The following is a 26021-nucleotide window of genomic DNA, read 5'->3' as shown; positions in this document are numbered from 1 at the left end:
GTTAACATTGGGTCTCAAAGTCAGTTGTAGAGATGGGAGGCCGGGCACTTTGTTTCCAGGGTGGGCCCCTCACTGAGAAAGCCGAGCCCCTGGAGTACTTGCTACTGGGCCAGCATCCTTCCCTGTTTACCTATAGAAATAAAGTTTTAGACATAACTCACTGATCAGATTAACCTTGGAAGGCATCAGATTCTTCCCATAGGGTCCCCGCATGTTCCTCCACCCCGTGTTCCTCATGGACATAATTTGTTTTGTTTGCACAGATTTGAATTAGTTATCACCATGTAAAAGCTAGCCCTTTAAAAATGAAAATTCATATTTCTTTAAAACCAGAAGGTCTGGTGCCCCTCCATTGCCTGCCCCTTTCCCCAACACCAAGGGAGGGAAGCGGGGGTTTCTGTTTAGCATTGCCATTGCTGCCGTTGGGTTTCTTATGCAGTAAAAAAGCAGAGAAGTGTGTTAAATCAAGTTTAGCCTAGAGCTGCCTCCTTAGATATTTTAAGTTCAGCCTAAAGGTTTTTCTGTATATCATGAACTATAACAAGTGGAGGTATAAAAACGCTGTAGACTACACTTGTGCCAATCACCGAGTTTTAGCCAATCAAATGTAGCCAACTGTTCGAACCTTGTTCAAATAAGGCAGAGGAGCTGTAACCAAGCCTGCTGTTTCTGTACCTCACTTCTATTTTCTGAAAGTAGGTAGAAATTAATTTACTTGGAAAAAAATAATTTCCCCTGAAAAGTGGCTGCTGTATCCCAAGTCTTTGCCAGGTTAACAAGCGACAGCATGGAATATTTGGAGGAGGTTTGGAATCGTGCACACGTGGGTTTCAATTCTGCCCAGCCACTTGTTAAGCTGTGAAGTCTCTGAGCCTCAATAAGATGGACTTGACTCCATCTACTTGCTGAGTTGATTAAAGATGAAATAACATATACAAAGCCCCGGGTATACTGTTCTGGCAAATAGTTTGTAATAATAAATGTAGTTATTATGTTTGAGAACTTGAAACTTGGTATGGGTGAGTAGGAGAGGAATAAAAAGAAAAAGAATCTCTGTGTGTATTATAGTTAGGTTGAAGATTGGGTTTCCTCAGCCTGGCTCCCTCTCCGCCCCCATTAAACGTCTCTGTCATCTTCTGGGGAAACTACTGAGTCATCACAGCCTTGGAGTATGTGGTGGAGAAACAAACGGAGGACACCCTTCCAGAGAAGTAGAGGATTGCTTTGTTCAGATAAGGTGAAGGTCGCTTTTGTGCTTGCCCTGACGGTATTGCCAAGGTGCTCTTCACAGTCAAACGAGGGCAAAGATATCCAAACCTCATTTCAATGGAAGACAGGCTAAGGGAAAGAAAGCAAGACACGTTGATTGAATAGAAGCTTCTGCATGGCACCATTTGTCTAATCTGCCTCCCCTGCTGGTGCTGTTCTCATCAGTGGTTTCCTGTGACACTTTAGTTTTGTCTTCTGGAAGGTAACCAGGGCTTTGGCCAACCAGTGATAAGCTTCTTGGTACAGTTATATGTCTGGTTTTATTTTGGTGTGAATCCTTCTAAATGGTGATGTGATTCTTGCCTACAGCCCTGAAGATTGAAGAATATACTGACAAGCTATAAAAGCATCTGCCATCAGCGGGTACAGTAAAAAGTGAACAAACGAAAACAAAAAGCCAGGCCTCTAGCTCCAGCCATGCTATGGGAGAGAGGGTTATGGGCTGGGCCTCATACCCTTAGGACTCAGCCAGTATCTTCATCAGGGTTAGTTTTGACGCTTGAGGCAAAGAATTACAGCATGTAAATGGAATGACAATAAAATTAGTCCTTAAAAGTAAAGTTAGACACAACTTGCTAAAAATCATTGTAAATTGGCTTAGATTCTCAAGAACTGTGAGCTTTATAGCAGTCATTTGATGTGGAATGTCTGGCCTTCTCTGTTATAGAAAATCTGGAAAATATAGAAAGGGTTAAAGACAAAAAAAAAAAAGTCTGATCTGGTCCCATAGCTCTTTGAACTCTCTCTGCTGTAGTGCACATCTTACTGCATTGTAGTTACCTGTTTAAATGTCTGTCACCCCTCCCGCTTGGCTGCAGGCCACTTGAGACCAGAGGCGTGTCCCATTGGTTTTTTATATTTGTCCCAGGCTTGGTATTGTTGCTGGATAGGGGTCCCATTCCAGATCCCAAAAGAGGGTTCTTGAGTCTTGCACAAAAAAGAATCCTGGGTGAGTCCATGGAGTAAAGCGAAGGCAAGTTTTACTTAGAGAAAATTAGAGAGGTGGAGAAACAAAAGAATGGCAACTCCATAGGCAGAGCAGCCCTCTGCTAGTTGGCTATTTTCATGGTTATTTCTTGATCATATGCTAAACCGGGGTAGCTTATTTGTGAATTTTCTGGGAAAGGGGCAGGCAATTCCTGGAACTGAGGGACCCTCCCCCTTTTTAGACCATATAGGGTAACTTCTGGGCATTGCCATGGCATTTGTAAACTGTCATGGTGCTGGTGGGAGTGTCTTTTAGCATGTTAATGCATTATAATTAGCATATAATGAGCAGTGGGGAAGACCAGAGGTCACTTTGGTCACCATCTTGGTTTTGGTGGGTTTTGGCCAGCTTCTTTAGCTCATCCTGTTTTATCATGGGGTCTTTGTGACCTGTCTCTTATGACCTCCTGTCTCACCCTGTGATTAAGAATGCCTGACTTCTTGGGGATGCAGCGCAGCAGGTCTCGCCCTCATTTTACCCAGTACCTATTCAAGATGGAATGGCTCTGGTTCGAATGCCTCTGACAGCGTCATGTGGCTCAAAGTAGTCAGAGCTGGAGAGGTTTCCTCCCTCCTTGATGAGAGGAAAGGGCACAAGTTTTGAAGTCCGCTCGGCCTTGATTCAAACATTCACTCTTTGTATTTTCCATTGCTTCATAACAAATTTAGCAGCTTAACACACCACCTGCTTATCAGCTCATGGTTCTCTAGGTGGAGGAATCCAGGCAGGCTCTGCTTACATCCCTACTTGGGATCTCACAAGGCTGAGGTCACGGTGTAGGCCAGGCCTTCCTCTTAACTGGAAGTTCTGGGGAAGAATCCACTTCACATTCATTCAGTTTATTGGCAGAATCCATTTCCTTGTGGCTGGAGGTCTGAGGTCCTCATTCCCTCAATGGCTGTGAGCCAGGGGTTACTCTTTTTCCCAGAGGCCAACCCCGTTCCCCTCCTCCTTCAAAGTCTGCTGAGTCCTTTTCACACTTCAGGTCTCTGACTTCTCTGTTACCAGCTCAAGAGAACCCTTTGCTTTTAAAGGGCTCTTGTGATTAGATGAAGCCTACTTGGATAATTTCCCTTTTGCTGTATATAGTAATCCCCCCTTATCGGCAGGGGATATGTTCCAGGACGCTCAGTGGATGCCTGAAACCATGGATAGTACTGTGTGTGTGTGTGTGTGTGTGTGTGTGTGTGTGTGTGAGTATGTGTGGGTATATACACTATGTTTTTTGCTATACATACATACCTCTGATAAAGTTAGTAAGTTGGGCACAGTAAGAGATTAATAATCAACAATAACAAAATAGAGCAATTGTAACAATATACTATAATGAAAGTTACAGGCCGGGCACGGTGGCTCAAGCCTGTAATCCCAGCACTTTGGGAGGCCAAGACGGGCGGATCACAAGGTCAGGAGATCGAGACCATCCTGGCTAACACGGTGAAACCCTGTCTCTACTAAAAAATACAAAAAAAAACTAGCCGGGCGAGGTGGCAGGCGCCTGTAGTCCCAGCTACTCGGGAGGCTGAGGCAGGAGAATGGTGTAAACCCGGGAGGCGGAGCTTGCAGTGAGCCGAGATCCAGCCACTGCACTCCAGCCTGGGTGACAGAGCGAGACTCTGTCTCAAAAAAAAAAAAAAAGAAAGTTACAGGAATGTGGTCTCTCTTCTCTCTCTCAAAATACCTTACTTTCTGTACTGTTCTCACCCCTCGTGTTGTGACGATGTGAGATGATAAAGTGCCTGCATGGGGAGAGGTCGTGGCAGTTGATCTGATAACCAAGACAGCTCCTAAGTGACAAACAGGCCGGGAGTGGAGACAGTGTGGAGATGCTGACAAAGGGACAATGCACGCCTCCGGTGGGACGGAGCTGGATGGCGCAAGATTTCATCACATTACTCAGAATGGTGCATAGTTTAAAACTATAAATTGTTTATTTCTGGAATGTTTCTGGCATTTTCCATTCAATAGTTTTAGGCCAGGGTTGGCTGCTGGTAACTGAAACTGCAGATAAGAGAGAGACTGCTGTAATGTAAAATGATCAGGAGCAACACCAGGGAACGAAGGTCACAGAACCACCTTAAAATTCTGCCTGCCACTTTCTTCACCGTGTGGCCTAGTGACCTCGTGCAGGTGACATAATCTCTCTGAGCCTCTTTCTCCAGCTGTCCAGTGGGCCCAGTGAAAAGTTTTGACGGAAATCAGGTGGGGCAGTTAGTGCCTCCGCAGTGTTTGGCGAGGGTTTTTTTTTAAAATCCTTCCTTCCTTAAGCCAGTTTGATTTGATATCCCTCTTGTCTGATTCAGATACAACAAAATTGTGAAGGGCCATCTTTGTCTGAAGTACTCTTCATCCTAAAAAGTTGTTATGATTCACTGTTTTGTTTTTTTCTGTGCAGAGGAGTAAGAAGAAACAAGCTGGGCAACATGCCCTCGTCCAAACCTTTCTGGTCTTTACTTCTTCCCCTCATCCCCCACCGAGTCTGCTTCAGCTGCTGTCTCTGGGAGCCTAGAGGGTGGGGGCCAGGGAGCTCTGCCTGTGTCCCCAAGCACGTGGTGGCTCTGGTCAGAGGCCGGCCCAGCCAGCAGCTGGCCCCTGCCACTCAGCAGGAGGCCAGCCTGAGGCTGAGGGGCTCCCAGCCCGGCTGACTGCTCACTGCCTCTCTGCCTGTCCCTCTGTCCCCTCAGGAGATCCCCCACGACCTCACGCTGGATGCCCTGCTGGAGATGAACGAGGCCAAGGTGAAGGAGACGCTGCGGCGCTGCGGGGCCAGCGGGGATGAGTGTGGTCGTCTGCAGTATGCCCTCACCTGCCTGCGGAAGGTGACAGGCCTGGGTACGTGGGGCCTGCCACCCTCTCCCTTGCTTGGCCAGGTGCCCTGGGGGCTGTGGCCTTCACCATGGTGGGTGATGGAGCGGGGCAAGCGTGGCCCAGGGTTTCTGGGGCAGCCTGGAAAGGCCAGGGTTGGATGTTCACAGCCTCCTGAGAAGCTCTCCCAGGGTCCTCAGGGCTCTGGGTCCTGCTGGGGCTGGCCTGGCCGAATCTGAGGGGGCTTCAGCCATGCTTAGAAATCCCAGGCCTGTCTGCTGGGCTGGCCTGGCATGGTTTCCTCTCTGTGGAAGGCTCTGTGTACCCTCTGCCAGCTTCCCACATTCCAGCCCCTGGCGCTCTCCCCGCCTTCGCTTGTCCCCATTGCTGGCTGGGTTCTGTGCTCAGAAGGCACACGCTGATGTGGGCCCGAGCCAAGGGTGATTAGGGAAACTCTATGGCTCTTTAGCTGGGAGTTTATATGTGGCTGTCCCAGGCAAAGTGTGTAATCCTGGCCTTGCCACTAGGTCCTTGGGAATTATTCACAGGCTTTCTAAATCTTGCCTTGGAAACGGCTTCAAATGCCTGACTTAATGCTCCCACTACCACATAGATAAGGCATTAAAATATGCCTCATGAATGAAATCAGGCCTGCTTTTTAATTATCTGAGGCCCCTGTCTTATCTCCGTCTGCCTGAGGCTTGAGGAAGGCACTGAAGTTTGTATTCTGCCTGGTTTTTTTCTTCCCAGAGAGGATCGGGCTTAATTTCTTCTCTGCCCTCATTGTATCAAGTCCTTTGAACACGGCACAGTGTAGAAAGTTGCACTCAATTCAGAAAATCCTGACCTGCTAGGTCTCCCGGCAGATGCTGAAAATAAACACAACAGAGATGTGGCTGGTGTTCTTGTTCCCCCATATTACAGGAGGAGACTGAGCCCAGAGAGGGAAGGGGCTTGGGTAAGGGCATACAGCAGTCGGTGACTGAGCCAGGATTTGAACCTTGGGCTATCATGGCGATTGGTTTGTCCCCATGCTTGCCACCCAAGCTGAGATCTTTGGGGTAATTTGTCAGCCCTTCTTTCCTTCCTCCTTATGTCTGGATTTTAAAGAATTTTGAAAGAGTCAGCTTTTAAGTGGTAGTGACCCATTTGTGTCATGAAGGCTGCTGTCCGCTTGTCCTCGATGCCAAGAGAGGGAGACCACTAATTTATGCACCTACTGTGTGCCAGGCGTGTGACACACATATTGTGGCCACACCGTTGTAAGAGGTGGTGGTGAGTTCATTTTGTAGCTGAGACCTCTCTGACCACTGGAGGTGTTGGATGAGTCATCTGGGGCCTCACACCTGGCATGGAGCAGAGCTGGGCTTTGAACTCAGGTTTCTTGTTCAGAGGGTGCTTTTTCCAGCAGGCCCTAGAGGAGGCCCCTGAAGAAGAAGCATTTTCTAGGTTTCTTCTCTCTCATTTAATCTCAGCTTGTGGTTCCTCTGCATCCCCAGCAGAGTTCTGGTCCCATCACAGTCCAGGACACAGGCCTTTCATCTGCCCAGTGCTGGCTGCACTTCACAGGCACCTGCTGGGATCCGCTGGATACCAGTGATCCCATCATATCATGCATCACAGCATCTTCATTGCACCCCCTTGGGGCTTGGTGAGAGCAGTCTAGTCACAGTATGGATGGGCTATGGAATCAGACCGCCTGGGCCCTGTCTGGGCCCAGCATTGTGCTCGGCCACTTAGAACCTTTGGGACCTTGCTGAGTTACTTTACCGCACTGTGCCTCAGTTTCCTCATCTGTAAAATGGCAGTGATAACAACACCTCTCTCAGGGTTGTTGTGAAGAGGAAATGAGTTAACGTAAGTCCTTAGACCAGAGCCTGGCATATATTAGATGTTCTTTTCAGCGTGAGGCCTATGAGGTGATAGAAAGTGTTGAAGTCATTTCCTTTGCAATCTCTGGTCTAAAGAAAGGTGAGTGAGCAGCTGGATATGGTGGCCCAGGCCTGTAATCTCAGCATTTGGGAGGCTGAGGCAGGCTGATTGCTTGAGCTCAGTAGTTCAAGACCACCCTGGGCAACATAGCAAAACCCCGTCTCTACAAAAAATACAAAAATTAGCAAAGAGTGGTTGTGCGTGCCTGTAATCCCAGCTACTCAGGAAGCTGAGGTAGGAGCATGGCTTGAGCCTGGGAGATAGGGTTGCAGTGAGCCAAGATCATACTACTGCACTCCAGCCTTGGTAACAGAGCCAGACCCTATCTCACCCCCCGAAAAAAAAAAAAAAAAATAATGAGTGAAGGATGGTTGTGCTGGTGAATAGGAGGTGAACATTCCTGCTGATCCTCCTAGTCCTTCACCCGAGGCAGATATCACTAACCCACAGATGCTTCTTTGGTGACTCTAGTGTCATTCTCAAGCAGCCACTGCCAATCAGCTGGTGTCAGTGCACACATCAGGACCCATTGGCCATCCTCAAGTGGGCCCAAGAGCAGTGGTGATTAAATAGGCAACTTGCAAATTTGGGGCTTGTTTCCTTTGGTGGCAGGCTTGCTCATAGATTCATGAAATTCATTCTTTCATCTGCTCAACAAGAAACCTGGTTGGTGCCTCCAATAGGCCAGTCTATGAGCTCCAGTGTTAGTCATGGCTACAGCTCATAAGGAGCAAGTGGTATGGGAGCACAGGGACTGAGCTCCTGTCCGGTCGGTTCCTGAATAGAAAGTCACTGCAGTCAGGTGGGAGGAAGGGTGTTTGAAGAGGGGGTGGGATGTACAAAGAAACTTGTGAATTGGGAAGGCTAATTCTTCCCCCGATTCTTGATAAGTGGCTTGACCACCTCTGATGACGGGGAACTTGTTACCTCCCACAGCTGTTCCGCTGTAGGTTATTCAGAATCAGTAGCATCATGGGGGGTGCGGCTGGGAGCATGGTGCTGAGACGGAACTTTTCAATTCCCATCCCACCACTTTCTTAAATGTCTGGCCTTGGGCAGTGTCTGTGACCTCCCTGAGTCTCAGTGACCTCCACTATACTCTGGGGAGAAGAACAGGCATTGCTGGAGGGAGGAGGGAGGCAGGGCGGGCTTGTGCAACACAGGTGCATCAGTCCCTTCTCGCAGGTTGTAAAGAAACACCTGAGACTGGGTTGGTTATTTATTTATTTATTTATTTATGAGACGGCCTGGAGTGCAGTGGCACGATCTCGGCTCACTGTAATCTCTGCCTCCTGGGTTCAAGCGATTCTTGTGCCTCAGCCTCCCAAGTAGCTAGGACTGCCAGTATGCACCATCACACCTGGTTAATTTTTGTATTTTTAGTAGAGATGGGGTTTTGCCATGTTGGCCAGACTGGTCTCGAACTCCTGACCTGGTGATCTGCAGGACTGGATAATTTATTTTAAAAAGAGCTTTACTTGGCTCATGGTTCTGCAGGCTCTCCAGGAAGCATAGCGGCTTCAGGTTCTGGAGTGGCATCGGGAAGCTTCCAGGCATGGCGGAAGGCAAGGGGGAGTGAGGTGTCCCACAGGGTAGGAGCAGGAGCAGGAGCAAGAGCAAGAGCGAGAGGGGGCAGGGAGGTGCTACACATTTTTAATCTCACTCTCACGAGAACAGCACCAAGCCAAGAGGATGGTGCTGAAACAGTCATGAGAAACCATGCCCATGATCCGGTCACCTCCCACCAGCCCCCACCTCCAACAATGGGATTACAATTCACTATGAGATTTGAAGTTCTTGGCAAGACATTCAAGGCCCTTCCTGATCTGGCCCCACTGGGCTGACCCCTCCAACTTCATCCCCTGCTTCTCCCTGGCTTGTCCTTACCTCTGACAGCACACAGAACCCTTTGTAGTGACCAGAAGGTAAGGTGCTATATGCCCTTACCTTCCCATATGCTGTTCCCTCTGCCTGGTGCTCCTTCTCCACCTTCTTCCATAGTTGACTCAGCCCAGGTGCCACCTCCTCTGGGAAACCTTCCCTGGTACACTCCCTCTCTCCACCCCTACAGCTGATTTAGGGTCTGCTCCTCTGCAGGGTCCCCTGTGTGTCTCTGTCCTGGCACAGAGCATACATACTGTGTTATGTGCCTGTCACGCCCATTCAACTCTTCAAGCACAAGGATGGGTCTTTTTAGGCCTTTCCACCCAGCATCCAGCATGTGCTTGAATGGCTGGAGCTCAAGCCCCACAGAGCCACACAAGCCTCAGGGGCCTCAGGCACAGAGGGTCATGGTAGGGACAGCCCACAGTCACTCAAAGGCTGGCGAAGAAGAAAGTGGCTATTGGTCCCTTTCTTCCTGGATCTTTTTTCACAAGCCCTGGGGCACTTTGCTGTTGGATGCTCAGAACAACCCCTTGTCCCAATGTTTGAATTTTCTTAAAGTGGAGTTTTTCTTTCCTTCACATACCCAGCTTCCCTTTCCTAACTCTTAAAGATTGGTCACCCCTTCAGTTTCTGGGGTCACCCACTTTTGGGGTGGATTTCCTGGATTGCTTCCCCAAGACCTGCCCTTAAGAGGCCCTGCACGAGCCAGTTCCTCTCTGAGCTGTGCTTCCTCCTCTATGAAACAGAGATACAGGTTGAGTATCCCCTATTCGAAATGCTTAGAACGAGAAGCGTTTTAGATTCTGGGGTTTTTTTAGATTTTGGAGCATTTGCACTATGCCTACCTGTTCAGCATTCCCCATCCCCAAATCCGGGGTGCTCCCATGAGCATTTCCTGTGAGTGTCATGTCGATGCTCAGAAATTCCCAAGTTTTGGAGCATTTTGGATTTTGGATTTTCAGATTAGGGATGCTCATCCTGTGGTAGTATCTGCACCAAGGACCTCGTGGTTGGCTAGATAATGTGTGCACATGAGTGAGAAGCCTTTATAAACCAGGTAAAGGTTGGTAGTTGAAGCTTTCCCTTAAGAAACAGTGCAGCCTCACGCCAGGTGTTGAACATGTCTGGCTCCTAGCCATCTCCTTGTGAATGCCTTCCAGCCCCGACCATCTGTGACTTCACGTCTTGGTCCACAGGAGGGGAACATAAGGAGGACTCCAGTTGGAGTTCGTTGGATGCACGGCGGGAAAGTGGCTCGGGGCCTTCCACGGACACCCTCTCACCAGCCAGCCTGCCCTGGCCCCTGGGGAGCTCCCAGCTGGGCAGAGCAGGCAACAGCACCCAGGGCCCACGCTCCATCTCCGTGTCAGCTCTGCCTGCCTCAGACTCCCCCACCCCCAGCTTCAGTGAGGGCCTCTCGGATACCTGTATTCCCCTGCATGCCAGCGGCCGGCTGACCCCGCGTGCCCTGCACAGCTTCATCACCCCGCCCACCACACCCCAGCTGCGACGGCACACCAAGCTGAAGCCACCGCGGACGCCCCCCCCACCCAGCCGCAAGGTCTTCCAGCTGCTGCCCAGCTTCCCCACGCTCACCCGGAGTAAGTCCCACGAGTCTCAGCTGGGGAACCGCATTGACGAGGTCTCCTCGATGAGGTGAGTGCTCCTTCTGGGCAGCTACCAAAAGTGCCCTCTGTGGTTTTCTAATTATAAAGATACATGGAAGGACCAATAAAATCCACCCCTATAGAAGCATGTAAAGTCAAAAGTAAAAGGTACCCCCATCTTTCAGTCCTTTCCTCAGACTGCTTCAGCAGTGTGGCCTGAATCCTTCTAGATTTGGTTCTGTATGTACACGTGCGTGCACATGACGTGATGCCACGTATGGGTCAGGGTAGGCCGGGTTACATGGAAATAACAGATATCCCCAAATTGCCAGGTCTTAAAGGAACAAAGATTTGTTTCTTGCTCATGCCGCCTTGTCCATCTTGTCCATCATGGGTCAGCCTCCTTCCAGGCCCAGACTGTCTGAGCATTACTGGCCACGGTGGCAGAGGGAAAAGTGAGTTCCAGATGTCATACCCTGGCAATTAAGTACTCCTTCTTGGAAGTTCCACTCACCATTCCTGGCCCAACCTGAACAGGAGGATGAAACTGTGCTCTTTGCCCACACGCCCAGGAGGAGAGAACTGGAATATTTGGTGGAAACCACTAGTGACTATCAGATACCATACCATCTACTCTGTCCCATGACTTGTTTTTTCAACTTCCCTTGGTATCTCTGAGAACATCATGTCAGTAAATCTTGGAATATTTTACTCTTTTGTTTAGTTTTTGACTTAAAATTTTTTTCTATCTATGTATTTTGAACAAGTGAGACAGTCACACGATCCAAAGTGCAGCAGCTCTGTGGCTTCTCAGGGTACGCGGTGAAAACTCTGCCCCACCATTTTTATTCAGTCATGTGGTTCCCCTTTCAGGAGCCAACCAGGCTAGCAGTTTTGTGTATGTCTATAATTATTTAAACCCCATTTGTTTGACTTGTTCATATTATTTCATTATGTAGTTCATCTTGTCCCCTTCTTGATGGGCATTAGATTATTGTCTTTTTTATTACAAGGATTGCCCTTGTCAATATACCCTTGTGGGCAGCACAGAAAGAAAGGGAGTGTTCTCCTTGGGTGCCTCTTACCTTCTTGTACCCCTGAGGATTGGGGCACCTGGTTTCTCTCCTCAGCCTGGGCACCACTTTTCTACACTTGATCTTAGCCAAAAGGTCAAGAAGCGATAAGGGCACCCCTTTTCTAGGGGGTTCCTTGGGCTCTGGTGTATCTTGGGCCTTGGAGTAGTCTTTGGAATGGGCCTGATCCCCTCTCCCAGTACATGCTGTTCGGGTCCTTTGTGGGATGGAGCCTGGACAGCTCCGATGGGTTTGAGTGTGCCACCCAAGGAGGAGAGATCCAGGTGTCACTGACCCTGCTGTTCCCTCTTGGGCTCTCCTGCTGGGGCCTGGGTCCCACCCAGAAGGGGCTATAGAATGCAGTGATGATGGCCACATGAACATGGGTCGGAGGACGCCTCACTGTGGGCTCAACCCAGTCCCTCTGTTTCTGTTTTCTCCCAAGAAGAGCATTAGGAAAGCTCTGGTCTCATTCCCATGCTGGAAGGTGGCAGGGACACAGCCTCAGGCAGATGACACAACTAGCCTCAAACTCCAGCCAGTGACTGAGCCTCAGACCCTGGGATTCTGAGTCCGATCCCTACAGAGTTACCAGAACCAGCACTGACGTGACGCTCGGGCCACCTCACTGTTCTGGTGACCGCTGAGTGCTCTGCTTCCTCCAGCTCCATGTGTTCTTGGGGGCAGTGACAGCCCCCTGGGGAGGCTCAGGGTGTGTCCCTGCCTGACTCTCCTTTCAGGGGCTACCTCTGCTCTGCATGGCTGTTATCTCTGCCCTCCTGTCCAGCCACACCCTCTCCAACTGATAGTTCTTTTTTCTTTTTCTGAAAAGGAGTCTCGCTCTGCTGCCCAGGCTGGAGTGCAGTGGTGCAATCTTGGCTCACTGCAACCTCCGCCTCCCGGGTTCAAGCGATTCTCATGCCTCAGCCTCCCGAGTAGCTGGGATTACAGGCATGCGTCACCACACCTGGCTAATTTTTGTATTTTTAATAGACACAAGGTGTCATCACATTGGCCAGGCTGGTCTTGAATTCCTGACCTAGGTGATCCACTTGCGTCAGCCTCTCAAAGGCATGAGCCACCAGGCCTGGTCTCTCCCACTGATTTACCCCTTTTCTTGCCTGGCTCTGGGCCAGGCTCTCCCACTATGAGCCATGTGACCTACTCAGCCAGCCCCCTAAGGCTCAGTTTTCTTGGCTGTGAAATGGGCTGAACTCTAATTACCATGCTTGGTTGCTGGTGAGGCTTATGTAAGCTAATGTATTAAAGTGCACAGCACTGAGTTTCAGTGTCCCCTGGGGAGGCCCAGGAAATGCCCTTCTAGTCCTTTCCATTGAGGAAATGTCCCCACAGAGATTGCAGGGGTTCCCACAGTCACTCAGCCAGCCTGGCCTCAAGCCAGGCCTCAGAGTCCTGCATCCCAGCCCCTTGCCTGCTCCCGCCCAAGGGTAATGTTCTAGGAACGCGCCGAGCCAGCATGGTGACGTAATCCCCCTCTCTGCTTTTTGTCTCCTCCAGGTTTGGTAAGAGCGATTCATTTCCATCCCCTCTACCACCTGGGAGTCGTGTGTGCGTTGCTGTCGCCATCGGGGGTGGACCTCTTTGACTCCCCTCTTAGCCCATTCAGCCTCTCCATAGTCCAGAAGCAGAGGTGCTGGTGACCGCCTCAGGAAATAGCCCTAAGACAGGTGGCCTTAAAGTGACTGGCTGGCTTCAGCCCAGCTGGCAGCTGTTCTCCGAGAAGCAGAGACCTTGAGCACATCTCGGCCCATGGGCAGCCCCATGAAGAGCCCTGTCTCCACCTTGCCCTTCCCCACCGAGACTCTCCAGCAGGGACTCTGGCCTGCTGGGCTGCCACGATAAAGCAGTGCCCCTGGGAAGGCGGTGCCATCTGCCTGGTTTCGCTGGACTTCAGCCATCCCCAGAACCCCACCTGATGTCCCGGGACCCCACTCTTCAGGAGAGGGACATTCCTGGAGGCAGAAATGCAGCACAACTCTGAATGAGGCCCGAAAAGATGGGAGGTGTGCCCCTTTGGGATGGGAGGACACATAGGCAACCCTTGACCCCCTTTCCCACCCCTACCTCCAGGTTGGGAGCACGTTCCTGCACGTGGCTCTGCTGTGGGGCCTCGCTCATGAGTCAGAGTGGAGGGAGACAGCTGTGCCTCTGGAGTCTGCTTTTAATTGTCTGGAAATGCAGAGATGTCTGGTTTTTGCCTGAGCAAAATAGGAGTTTATTTTTGTACTATCCCGAGCTGGCTAAGGAGAGTCACGTAGCTGTGGGCGGGGTCTTGGGAATGAGGAGGGGTGCAGCATGCAGGAACTATGCTGAAGTGGAGCTGGCTGCAGGAACCCCAGGGAGGCACAGGGGGAGCATAGAAAGGAGCTACACTTCCCTCCCTTAGTGCCCCGGCAGAAACTCCCAGGGCCCTTCACAGAACCTTGGAGGAACCATTCAATGCCCGCATCTCTAGGACAGCCCCAGCCCTGCCATCCTCCAATTGCTATGGTAGCATGGGGACTGGAGCAGTGAGATTGTTAGGCCTTCAGGGCCAGTGTCTCCATGCAGATCAGACGAAGGCGGTGCCTGGCACACATGACCACCTCACTGCCCATGCCCACAGAAGATGGGGCAGATCGTAGGTGTCTTTGGGGCTAACTGGCTGAAGCTCCAACATAGTCTGTTTCTCCTAGGCTGGCAGCTGGCGCCTTTAGCCCCATGTGTTTTTTTGTTTTGTTTTGTTTTTGTTTTCTTTTGAGATGGAATCTCGCTTCGTCACCCAGGCTGAAGTGCAGTAGTGCAATCTCAGCTCACTGCAGCCTCTGCCTCCTGGGTTCAAGCAATTCTCCTACCTCAGCCTCCCGAGTAGCTGGGATTAAAGGTGCCCGCCGCCCCACCTGGCTGATTTTTGTATTTTTAATAGAGACGGGGTTTCACCATGTTGGCCAGACTGGTCTCAAACTCCTGACCTCAGGTGATCTTCCTGCCTCGGCCTCCCAGAGTGCTGGGATTACAGGTGTGAGCCATGGCGCCCAGCCATCCCCATGTGTTTTGGTGGCCTTGGCTGCTGATGGGTGGGGTGAGCCCCAGGAGGAAGTTGGGACAAGTCAGCCTCATGGCAGATGTGCCAGGGAGAGCTGCAGGTGAGATAGATTGTTCTTATCCAGCTCTCCTTGATGTGGGAGGACTCAGTACCTCCAGCACGCCCTTCTCATGGAGGTTATGTATGTGGTACTTGGCCTTAAGTGAACCAGCACTTCATGAGTCCAGCTTTGTGCTATACCAGCACTTGGGATTGAGGAGGGCAGTTGCCACCCTCGGGGGACCTTCTGACTCAGAGGACATGAGATGGCCACACTAGAGCACTGTGTTCCTGACCTTTCTGGGTCACAGGTCACCTTGATGATTGGATGAAAGTCTTAGATCTTCTTTCCAGAGAAAAGCCTACAGCATTCTACTGAACCAGTCCAGAGGGTTCCCGGATCCCCGAAGCCCTCCCATGGCCTGGCTCTGGGAGGCAATGGCGCTGAGTATGGGGGCGTGAGTTGAATGTGTGGGCTGCTGATGGGTGGAGAGAGTGCTTCCAGCAGTTTGTCTACTGCACTAGGGATGCCTGTTCTTACAGGAAATCCCAGGCTGGGAGAGGGAGTGCCCTCCAGGAAGGCCAGCAGGAGGGGTACCTCAAAGCGTATGGCCTTTCTGTCAGCAGAGGAGGGTGCCCAAGAAGTCCCCAGAGGCTCAGGCTCATACCTGGGTGGGGCTGGCCCACGTGAGAATGTGGTAAAGCTTCACCTTGTCCTCGCTCTGTCTGCCCAGATCTGGCAGTGGCCTCTCCCAGAGGAATATCCTCCAGGGGCTTCTGCCTGGAAAGGCACTGGATGGGCTGACTAGCCTCGGCTCTCCACCTCAGGTCGACAGCTTCAGCCATTTACCAAGAAGTACCCAGAATTGAGCCCCTGCACACTGGGGGCCTGTGGTGTGTTGGTGAGAGGTTGCAAGAGGTTGGGCTATATAGAAGCTTCTGTCCTCACTCGGGCTTTGCCTTCTGCCTCTCCAGCCTGCCTTGCTCCTCAGCTGGAAACATCACAGGGGCAGCTGACTGAGCCATCCCATCCTCAGAGGCCAGGAGCAAGCTAGAGGACCAAGCGAGGCGAGGGGAACCATGCCATGCCACTGGGCTAGCCTGGCCTGCTCCTGTATTGATGGATATAGATCAGGGAGATGCTTATGTCATAAACCATTGCGCCCCCCTCTAGCCTGTGGTCTCTGAACTAGGAAGTCACGGGCACGAGCTGTCGCCTGCAGAGTTCCTCAGCCTGCCCATCCGGCCTCTTTCCCCGCAGATGTCTCGCATGGATCCCCGCAGATGGTACGGAGGGATATCGGGCTGTCGGTTACACACAGGTAGGCACAGCGGGCCTGGAGGGGGATCAGGGCACAGAGCCGGGCTGGAACCCACATGGGGCCGGGAGTTCTGGTCACTGTTTCTCAGCCAGCTCTTTGCCTCTGACGGGTCTGTCCATTTCATCTGTGGGACATGGCCCTGCACTTACCTGGAACTTTTGCCTTGCCAGGGTGGCCACATGGACTTGCAGCTCCGTCATCTGCACCTCCTCGGGTCTCTTCCTCACTCTGCTTAGGGAAAACACTTTCCTTCTTTCCCAGGACACAGGTCCCAGGAGAAATAGGGTCAGGGTCATGGGAAGGAGTCGCAGGAGCTTCCCCTGCATCCAGTGAGATGTCACGTGAGTCCTGAAACTGGCCACACATCAGAGTCCGCTGTAGAGCTTGTTGAAAATCCAGATTCCCAGGCCCCACCCCTAAGGTTCTTGCTCCCCTCACCTGCAGTCTTGACATGAGAAGTAATTAAAACCCAGTGAGGGAGACAGAGAGCACATGTGCATGTGTGAGCCTCCACAGACCTGGTTGCATCTCGGGGAGGCCAGATTGCAACTCCTTAAAAGGCACTCCATGCAGTTGGGTGTCCCGTGCCACCAGAAGCTCCCATGTTTGTTGGGTGGAGAGAGTAACATTTATGGATCTCTGCTACACAGTGTATCTGTGATCCTTCCCAAATCTTGTGAGGCTTAGCGTTAACCCTATTTGCAGAAGCGTCTGGGGCATCTTACAGCCGGTAGTAGGCAGAAGGCAGAATTCAAACCCAGCTGTTTGTCCCCAGAGCCTCTTCTCTTTCCCTTGTGCTGAAGGCCTTTTTTGGCTTCTGCTGGACCAGTGGAATTTCTTACAGAGAAGCTCTGTAACTCTAAGTTCAGAGAGCTGGGATCCAGACCCTGTTACACAGCATCCCAACTATGGCACCTTGGGAACATCACCTGACCTCTCTGAGCTGGTTTCCTTGGCTGCACACTAAGAATCCTGGACCTGCCTCACTCCCTGGCATGGGCATAAGAATCAAATGAGCTTGTGTTAGTGGATGCATTACCAACTGCTTCCCAAATACTGTTGGCATTCATTCTGTTGTTACTGTGATATACAATACGTTAAAAAAAAAATCTGTGTTTCCAAAAAGATGAGTTATTTCTGCTCTTAGGCCTCCCCACCCTGTGGACCAGCCTTGCGCTTTTTTTCTGGAGGACACCACCCACTCAGCCCCCATCCTTCCTTCAAATCTATCTTTTGTGTTTTCTTTAATGTTCTACATTTTGGATTGAAAATACATTGATACGTTGAAACGTCAACAGGAAATTGCCCTCTTGTTCCTGTCCCCAACTCCTCAATCCCCTCTGTAAAGAGGTCTTAGCTGTGTGTTGTCTTCTAGAGATATTTTTTACAAACAAATATGTATATATGTTTTCCCCTTTATTTTTTACTCAAATACTGCATATGTTATACACAATCTTATGCTTTTTTCCAAAAATGGAGATACAATTTATATAGAGCAAAATGCACAACTATGTGTGTGTATGTGTATGTATGTATTCATACACACCTGTGTATACCATCCAGATGAAGATGAAGAACATTCCAGCACCCAAAAAGTTACCTTTAGTTCTCCCTAGTTGACAGTGCTACCATTCAGTGGTTACTATTCACTTCTGTTATCATAGCTGAGTTTTTTTCCTGTACTTGAACTTGATGTGAATGGGATCGTATCCTATTGTACCTTACTTTTTTAACTTGACAATGTGACTTGGAGATCATTCCATTTGCACAGAAAGAGCGTCCTTGTTTTAGTTTCTTGCTGCATAGTGTTCCACTGTATGGAAAGACCATACTTTAGTCATAGCCCCTATCAATGGACATGTAGGTTATTTTCCGTCTTTATGCTGCTAACATGCTGCGGGCATAACTTGTCCGTGTATCTTTCAACACTTGTGGCCCTGTGTTGGATAAATTCCTAAGAATTCCTAAGAACTGTTGGGTCAAAGGGTATACACACTTTTACTCTTGATTGCTGCTGCCAAATTGGTACTGCCAGATGACCACACCACCTTCAGCATATTGACAGTGATGACTTTGCATCTGGGAGATCAAAATGCGAGGGGAGAAGCAGTGTCCCCTGGGTATTCCTGTTCTCTCTGGGAGAGGGCCCATGGGGCTCTGGGATGGAGCCAAGACTCCCAGTTGCCCTGGAGCTCCATGGGAACCCTTCTGTGTCTGGGCCTTGGCCTCCCAGCCAGTGCGAGCATGTGCCTGTGTCTGGCCCCTGCAGGTTCTCCACCAAGTCCTGGCTGTCGCAGGTCTGCCACGTGTGCCAGAAGAGCATGATATTTGGAGTGAAGTGCAAGCATTGCAGGTGATGGGAAGAGGAGTGGGGGTGGGAGGAGCAGACACTTTTTGTTTAGTAAGTCAGAGTTCCAACACACTTCCCTATACTTGCTATTCATAGTCCTATTCAGCACACCAGGGAGTGATCAGGCCTCTTCAGGGAGATTAAGCAAGTTACTCTGCAAAGAAGGGAATACTTGAGGTGGGCTTTGAAGGATGAATAGAAGTTTACAAGATAGACCAAGGGGGAAAGAGAATTCCAGGCCATGGGAGCGTTTTGTACTAAGGCCCGGAGGAATATGAGGACTGTTCTGGGACCTGTAAGGAGTTCTGAAGTTTAGCCTTACATTTTGTAGCCCTCGAGAGGCAGACAGGTGATGGTAAAAACAAGGAGTTGGCTTGCGGACGGGGAGAGTGAGCGCAGGGTATACATTCTGTACAAGTCCAACTTTATTTTCTCATGCCTTGTGGTTTCTGGTGGGAAGGAAGGGCAAGGATAGGGAACAGTGTGGGCTGGGCACAGTGTGTCCTCTGCTGTCCTGCTGCCCTCACCTAATGCAGGGTGGCCTTAGAGGTTCGGTGTCCAGCCCAGTCTGCCCCTGCATTGCTGTATGACCTGGGGCAAGGCCCTTGACCTTTCTGGGCCTGATTTTTAATGTATGCATCAGCCACGGGGATGGCCCTGAGAACCTGAGCTAGTGTGTGTGATTGCATCTGGGCTCCAGTCACACTGTAGATGGTGGGTCTTGTGCATATCAGCTGGACCCATCACTTTCCCGGCGACTCTCCTGACCTCTAGGGAGTTGCTGACTTCTCTCTCTAGTCTGGGTCTCCTGTGGCTCCTGGCCACTTGGCTTTACATTAGGGACCTCTAGTTCCCATCACGTGGAGAGCACGGGATGACCTCTGAGCTCAGGCTGTCCTGCGATGCAGTATGAGGTTGATAGGGCACCCTCAGCCCATTAGAGAGAAATCTAGGACTCAGTGCAGAAGGCAGGACCACAGTGAGAACCCAGTTCTTTCCAATCCTGGCCTGGGGCTGACCCTCAGACCGCACGTTCCATTGCACAAATGTAGCCGGAGGTGCTGCCCTTTGAGTCCCTGGGATTCTTTGGTAAAGCAAACACTGCCTGTCTAATTCATCTTTTTTTTTTCTTTTTTTATAAGTTCAGATTTGTCTTGAGCTTTTTCAGTATGGGTAGAGGGTCTCCTTTTCTTTACAAAAGAAAAATAGGTGGGCAACCTGGGGCAAGTCGAAGTGGGCATCACGAGACCTACTTTGCTGTGAGGATGGGTAGATGACAGCAGAACGTGGTAAATGCTCAGCACAGCAGCTCAGTGTAGCAGCTGCTATTACTATTAATATCATGGTGTTCTCTACTTTCGAGCTAACGTTTGTTGAGAAGTTTGTGGAAATGGAGACAGTCCTGAGTGAATGCTACACAGAGCTACCCATGTGTGCCCGAGCCCCACATGTGGCGCTCCACACTCTAACCTTCCCTTCTTTACCAGGTTGAAGTGTCACAACAAATGTACCAAAGAAGCCCCTGCCTGTAGAATATCCTTCCTGCCATGTGAGTTTTCTGCCTTCCTCTCCTCTGCCTTCTGGATTTCAGTGAATCTTTCTTTAGCTTGACCTGTTCCCTGGTGATGAGTTTTCCCTCTTTTCAAACAGTAACTCGGCTTCGGAGGACAGAATCTGTCCCCTCGGACATCAACAACCCGGTAGACAGAGCAACCGAACCCCATTTTGGAACCCTTCCCAAAGCACTGACAAAGAAGGTATGCTGGGTAATGCTGGGGAGGACCCCCTTCTGCCACTGGACGTCCTTCCTATAAAGCACCCCTGCCTCAGAGGCTCAGTGGGGAAGTGGGATGTGACACCACAGTCTCAGATTTGTGGCCGGAGGGTGGCCTTGGGAATCATATCTTGAGCCACTAGGAGGCTTTACATTTAAGTTGTGGTGGTACAGCCGTGATTCCCAGTCCCTTCTCCTTTGAGCTAACACTTCCTGTGTGTTTAGCGTGTACCGGGAACAACTTCCATTGCTGTTTCATTTGAGCCCCACAGTAGTTCTGAAGGATACAGACTGATCCATGTCACAGGTGAGAAAACAGCACAGCATCCCCTGAGAGCAAGATACAAACCCAGAGTGGTAGCCTCGGCAGCCACCCAGCCGCAAAACCTGGGCCCTTAGTCACAGTGCGGCAGATACACCTTCAGTTGTTCATTAAAGCAATTGCCATGACCGCCACCACGCAAGGCTCTGCTGCCCTCACAGGAATACCCAAAAGTAATACAAAGAGTGCGTTTTCATCCATAGCCAGGTCAGGCTTCTCTGCTGAGGCAGACGGGTGTCCTCTGCAGCTAGACAGAGTCTGCAAAACCTGTGTCCCCCAGGAGGGTTGGCATACCTGTCATTGGCCCCTTTGCTCAGGTGTGCCTGGCATCTGGGAGGTGCCAGTGCTGATGGCTTCTGACAGCAGCTCCCATCCTGGCTGGCTGCAGGCTGCTGGCTGCTGTGGTTTTGGCTGTGTATTTTTAAGTGTGTTTTACCTGCAGCCCCAGAGCAGGGGCTTAGCGTGTGCCCCTCCGATGAGGAGCATGTGCCCAGTTGCCCCATGGCTGTGACTGGCCATGTGGCTCAGGCTGGAAGAGAAAGACAGGCAATGTGGCCAGTTTGTACTGGGGACCCTAAAGGTACAGCTTCAGGGGCTGCTCTGGGAGAGCCGTCAGGACCACCTCTTACTGTCAAACAAGGCCAGCTGTCCCAGACCTGACTGTGCCATGGGCCTGCACCTGTCCTCTCTCCTGCCTCTCGTTTCCTTCTGGTGGTGGCTTCTCACCCGGAATAGGGAGGAAGAGGGGAAAGATGATAGGGTCCTGTCTTAGTCTGTTCAGGCTACCATAACAAAATGTCATAGACTGGGTAGCTTAAAAACAATAGAAATTTGTTTCTCATGGTTCTGGAGGCTGGGAAGATCAAGGTACCAGCAGACTTGATGTCTTGGGAAGGCCCACCTTCTCACAGATGTCACCCATGCCATGTCCTCCCATGGTGGAGGGGCCCAGCAAGATCCCTCGAGCCCTTTCATAAGGGCACTAGTCCCATTCCTGAGGGCTCTGCCCTGATGACCCAATTACCTCCCAGAGGCTCCAGCTCCCAATACTACCTCCTTGGGTGCTAGGGTTTCAGCATGTGAGCTGTGGGAGTTCACAGTCATTCAGACCACAACAGCTGCCCAGCCCTGGCTTTGAGTCCCAACTCCTCTCTTGCTTCCATGACCTTGAGTGAGCCACTTGACCTCTCTGAGCCTCACTTTCTGCTTTGTACATTGAATTACTAATGCTTCATTCACAGGGTATTTGAAGGGTAAAGAGAGAATGTTCATGGACTTGTAGGGAGCGGTACCATACCATCAACTAGTAATTATTTTCCCAGCCCGTCACAGATAGGATCAGTTCCTCAGCAGGAATGCAGTGCCCCCTGCCCCCATTGCCAACAATGTCATCATTGCCCGTGCCTCTCCTCTCCAGCTACGCCTAGCATACCCCCCATCCCTATGCGTCCTGCACGACCCCCTGCCCATCATGTTTACTCCTGCGTCTCCACCCACCTGGACACCACCCCTCAGCCCTCCTCACAGCACTCTGTTCCACCTCCCCCATGAGCCCCTCCTGCGTGCACCTCCTCGGCCTCTAAGCCCACACAGTGGTGGTGCCAAAGGCCTCTCGTCTCTGAGAGCATCGGCCCTCCAGGGTCCCGCTGAAGGTCGCTATGATAACATGAGCTGTTACTGAGTTCTCACTAGGGGCCACACATGGTGCTGAGAGGTGTGTTTATCCTGTTCATCTTCGACCTCTTCTCCCACCACCTGCCCCTCCACCCCTGCCCGCCCCATTCCCCTTCAGCACAGATGCTCCCTGAGGGCCCAGTGATGCCGTCTTGCTCTCATTGGCACCAAGCACACAATAGGTGGTCAGGAAACCAGCATGTTGATTGTTGAATGATTGAACAACCCTGTGATCCGGCAGCTGTTATCCCCATGTTACACATGACCCAACCTTTAAGGACAAATGACCCAACCTTTAAGAGCTGTCTTGCTCAGAGCTGTGAGATGCTCATGCTGTTCTCAGGGGTCTCCTCCGTGCTGTGGCTGGGGAGCCATGGCCAGAAGGCATCCTGGAGTTGGGATCATGCCAGGCCCATCTCCCATGACCGTGGGCAAAGCCTTTGGCTTCCTTGGGCCCTGCTCCCCTGAGCTCTACAGTGGGACTGTGGTGGTACGTAGTGTGGATTGAGTTGATAATTGAGTTGATAATCAGTGCCGCCCAAACTTCATCAAAGCTGCAAACCATCTTTATGGTTTCTGTCTTAACCGGATACCGCCTGGGCTAATACTTACAACACTTCATTTGTATGTAATCATCACTATCATAATTGGAAAAACCATGATCCCTACAGATAGAAGGTAATCATTAAAACAAGCACAGTTAAAACCAAAAAGTTACAAGCTTCATCTGGTTATCACACTTGCTTAAGGCTTGGAGCTTGAAGCCCTCACTCTGTTGAATGGGCGATGAGTCAGTGTTGGAGAAGCAATAAAGACATAGCAGTTCAGGCCGAGGCCTTCTCTCAGACAGAACAAGACAGGAAACGGAGCACCCCTCCTCCCTGGTGCAGCGTCCTCTGTGTTGTGTCCAAGGGTCTCCTGAGGGTGTCTCACTGGCCACCAAACATGTGTTTCCCATGGCAAGCACTGGTTCATGTGATCCGTTAGCAGGGGGAGCATGCTTGCTTTGAGTGTGGAAGGGATGACATTAACATTTAAGTTGGGACAACATGAGTGAACCGGCCTGTCCTGACAAACTAACTCCTGTGGTCATCTTCTGGAAAGTTCTTTCCAGCTCCAGAATTCTTACCCCTCCAAAATGGCAGACCGCACCAGCCCAAGCCATCACCTCTTTCAGGGTTTTGTAGTTTGACTCTAAGACTTCCCAGTGCCTTTGATTCAGCCAGATTTCCAAAGAAAAGGTCTGTATACCTCTCGTTTATCATTGGTCTCCCTATGTCTGGCAGAGTGCCTGGTGCTTAGCAGACATGATATAACATTTATCAGAGCCTGAACTTAATTCATTATAAAATCCTAATGTGTGCCCAGCTCAGAGCCAGGCACTGAGTATGTAATGATCACCCTGGCCTCATGCAACACATGAGGTAGTGGGAGAGTCTTCCGTCAGGAAAGTGTCTGGGACGTCTGCAGTAGACATGGTGCCCTGATGAAAAACTGCTGGGAGCCGTGCCAGGATGGAGAGGAGGAGCGTGGTCCCAGCCAGGGTGCAGGAAAGGCTTCTGGGAAGAGTGTGCTTGAGCTGAAATCAGAAAGCTGAGCAGGAGCCCCATGGGGAATGGGCATTGAGGCGAGGGCCGCTGTGTGCTGCCCTTCCTCAAATGTTAGATGCATAAAATGTCAGACCCTGAGGATTCCCTGGGCTGACTGCTTCCTTTCCAGATGGGGAAGGGAGAGTGTGGCCGGTGGGAGGCAGGTGGGGCCAGGACAGCCCTGCCACTCCCAATATCTCTGGTCCTGCAGGAGCACCCTCCAGCCATGAATCACCTGGACTCCAGCAGCAACCCTTCCTCCACCACCTCCTCCACACCCTCCTCGCCGGCGCCCTTCCCAACATCATCCAACCCATCCAGCGCCACCACGCCCCCCAATCCCTCACCTGGCCAGCGGGACAGCAGGTTCAACTTCCCAGGTACCACATCTCCAGGCTTTTCTGGGTTCTCAGGGGTTCGGACAGATCCCCTTCTCAGCAGACCCAAGGTCTGCAGATTCAAGGTCAGACATGATCACAGCTAACAGCTGCACTTGCCAGGTGCCCGAAGCACAATAGCTCTGATGTTGATGCTGTTGTTTTACAGATGGGAATACTAAGGTTCAGAGAGAGGGAGGGGCTTGCCACGAGTTGTACAGCCTGTAAGTGGCAGAATGGATATCAAACCCAAGTCCGTCTGACACAACATAATCCCCATGCTGCCCTCCTCTTCATGGGGTGGCCTCTCCTGGGCAGTGCTCACTGTCTCGGGACTGGCTTCTGAGCTCCCAGGAGGCATGGCCAGCAATGCAGGGAGCTAGAAGGCCTCAGAGAGGGAATCTGGGTGGGGTCCTGCTGCTTCCCACTCGTGATCCGGGTAAGCTCCTTCAAGGAGACCTCTCGTTCCCTTTCCATAAGATAGGTGACCATGTAAAGTTGGAATTAGGTTGTTCCCATTGTGTGGCTGAAGACACTGAGTCCCACAGGAGATTACAGCAGAGTAGACCTGAGCCAGGCTCCACCCCAGCTCACTGCCTGGTGTCTGTCAGGAGAGGTCAGGATTCCAGCCTCTCCTGCCCTAAGCTGCTGGCCCTGGGGTGTCTGCCTCTCCAAGCAGCAGAGTGAAGGCCACCTGCCCATTTTGGAACTGAGCTGCTGCCTCAGCCTCTCTGGCAGCTCCTCAGAGTCAGTCTCAGCCTTCAGTTTATTACAGTTTGCAGTCCCAGAGGAAGGAAGGTGGCTGTGACACTCCTGTTTGCTCCGGACCCAGCCACCGGCTGTCACCAGCCCATAGAGTCCAGGTCAGGCCCCTGTCTCTGGCCTCTGGAGCTGCAGGTCCATGAGGACAGCCACAGCTTTCCCTGTGCCAGGGGAGCCCCAGCTGGAGCTGTACCCAGCCAGCAGGAAGCCAGGGAGCTTCTCCTGGGACTTCTTTTGGGGACAGTGGAGACAGAGATCTTGTAGGAATCTCTCTTTGCCTTCACCTCAGTACGCACGTGGCTGGATATCTCCTGACATGCACGCGCCGTCCTGAGCACGCCCCTCCCCTCCCTGCATTGAGTGATGGCCCATTTGATTAACCTCCTCTCCCATTCTGCTCTGTCTTTATTATGCCCTGAAACTGTGCCTTTTGCTAAACCTCCCAGTTTGGGTTTTTGTAAATGGAAAGGGTGTGTTTGAAACACGGCAGCCACAGAAAAAGTTCTGTTTGCACAGTCAGCTGGACCCTTGCTGCTTTCCCTGAATGTCTCCAGACTGGGCCTTCATTGTCCCCTGCACAGAGGCCTTACTCTCTCAAGATCCTATCTCTTTGGTCATGGCAGCACCAATGGGTCAACCCTCCCCCTATAACCCCCACTGCCTGCCCCACTGGCCCTGTAGTTCAGCTGGAGAAGGCAAGCCTCCTGTCGTCCCCCTCCTCTGTGCTGTGCAGGGGCATTGCACTTAAACTTCAGTGGTAAACCTGGGAAAAGATTACAGTCACGTGCTGCTTCACAACAGGGAAACGTTCTGAGGGATGCATTTGGCAATTTCATTGTAATGTGAGCATCATAGAGTGTACTTACATAAACCCAGATGGTATAGTCCTCCACACGTCTCGGCTGTGTGATGTAGCCTATTGCTTCTAGGCTGCAAACCTATGCAGCATGTGACTGTACTGAATATTGTAGGCAATTGCAGCAGAATGCTAAATATTTGTGTATTGAAACATCTGAACACAGAAAAGCTACAGTAAATATACAGCACAAAATATTGAAAATACGGCTGGGCACAGTGGCTCATGCCTGTAATTCCAGCATTTTGGGAGGCCGAGGTAGGCGGATCACTTGAGGCCAGGAGTTCAAGACCAGCCTGGCCAACATGGCAAAACCCCATCTCTACTAAAAATACAAAATTAGCTAAGT

The 26021-nt window shown here is 51.0% G+C and overlaps 1 protein-coding gene across 1 annotated transcript in view; it reads left to right on the top strand.

Moving 5' to 3' along the window:
• Positions 1–26021, top strand: part of KSR1 (kinase suppressor of ras 1) — a 149242-nt gene that overhangs the window by 105308 nt on the left and 17913 nt on the right. The window contains exons 3-10 of the mRNA XM_011953556.1: positions 4942–5089; positions 10078–10537; positions 10719–10723; positions 15908–15968; positions 18238–18321; positions 19806–19867; positions 19969–20075; positions 23889–24057. Coding sequence (XP_011808946.1) covers positions 4942–5089; positions 10078–10537; positions 10719–10723; positions 15908–15968; positions 18238–18321; positions 19806–19867; positions 19969–20075; positions 23889–24057 — 1096 coding nt within the window. The remainder of the gene's footprint in view (positions 1–4941; positions 5090–10077; positions 10538–10718; positions 10724–15907; positions 15969–18237; positions 18322–19805; positions 19868–19968; positions 20076–23888; positions 24058–26021) is intronic.

Source organism: Colobus angolensis, unplaced genomic scaffold (assembly GCF_000951035.1).
Source record: "Colobus angolensis palliatus isolate OR3802 unplaced genomic scaffold, Cang.pa_1.0 Scaffold368, whole genome shotgun sequence".
NCBI lineage: Eukaryota > Metazoa > Chordata > Mammalia > Primates > Cercopithecidae > Colobus > Colobus angolensis.
Note: the sequence above shows the minus strand (reverse complement) of the source record. Positions and strands in the feature narration are given on the sequence as shown.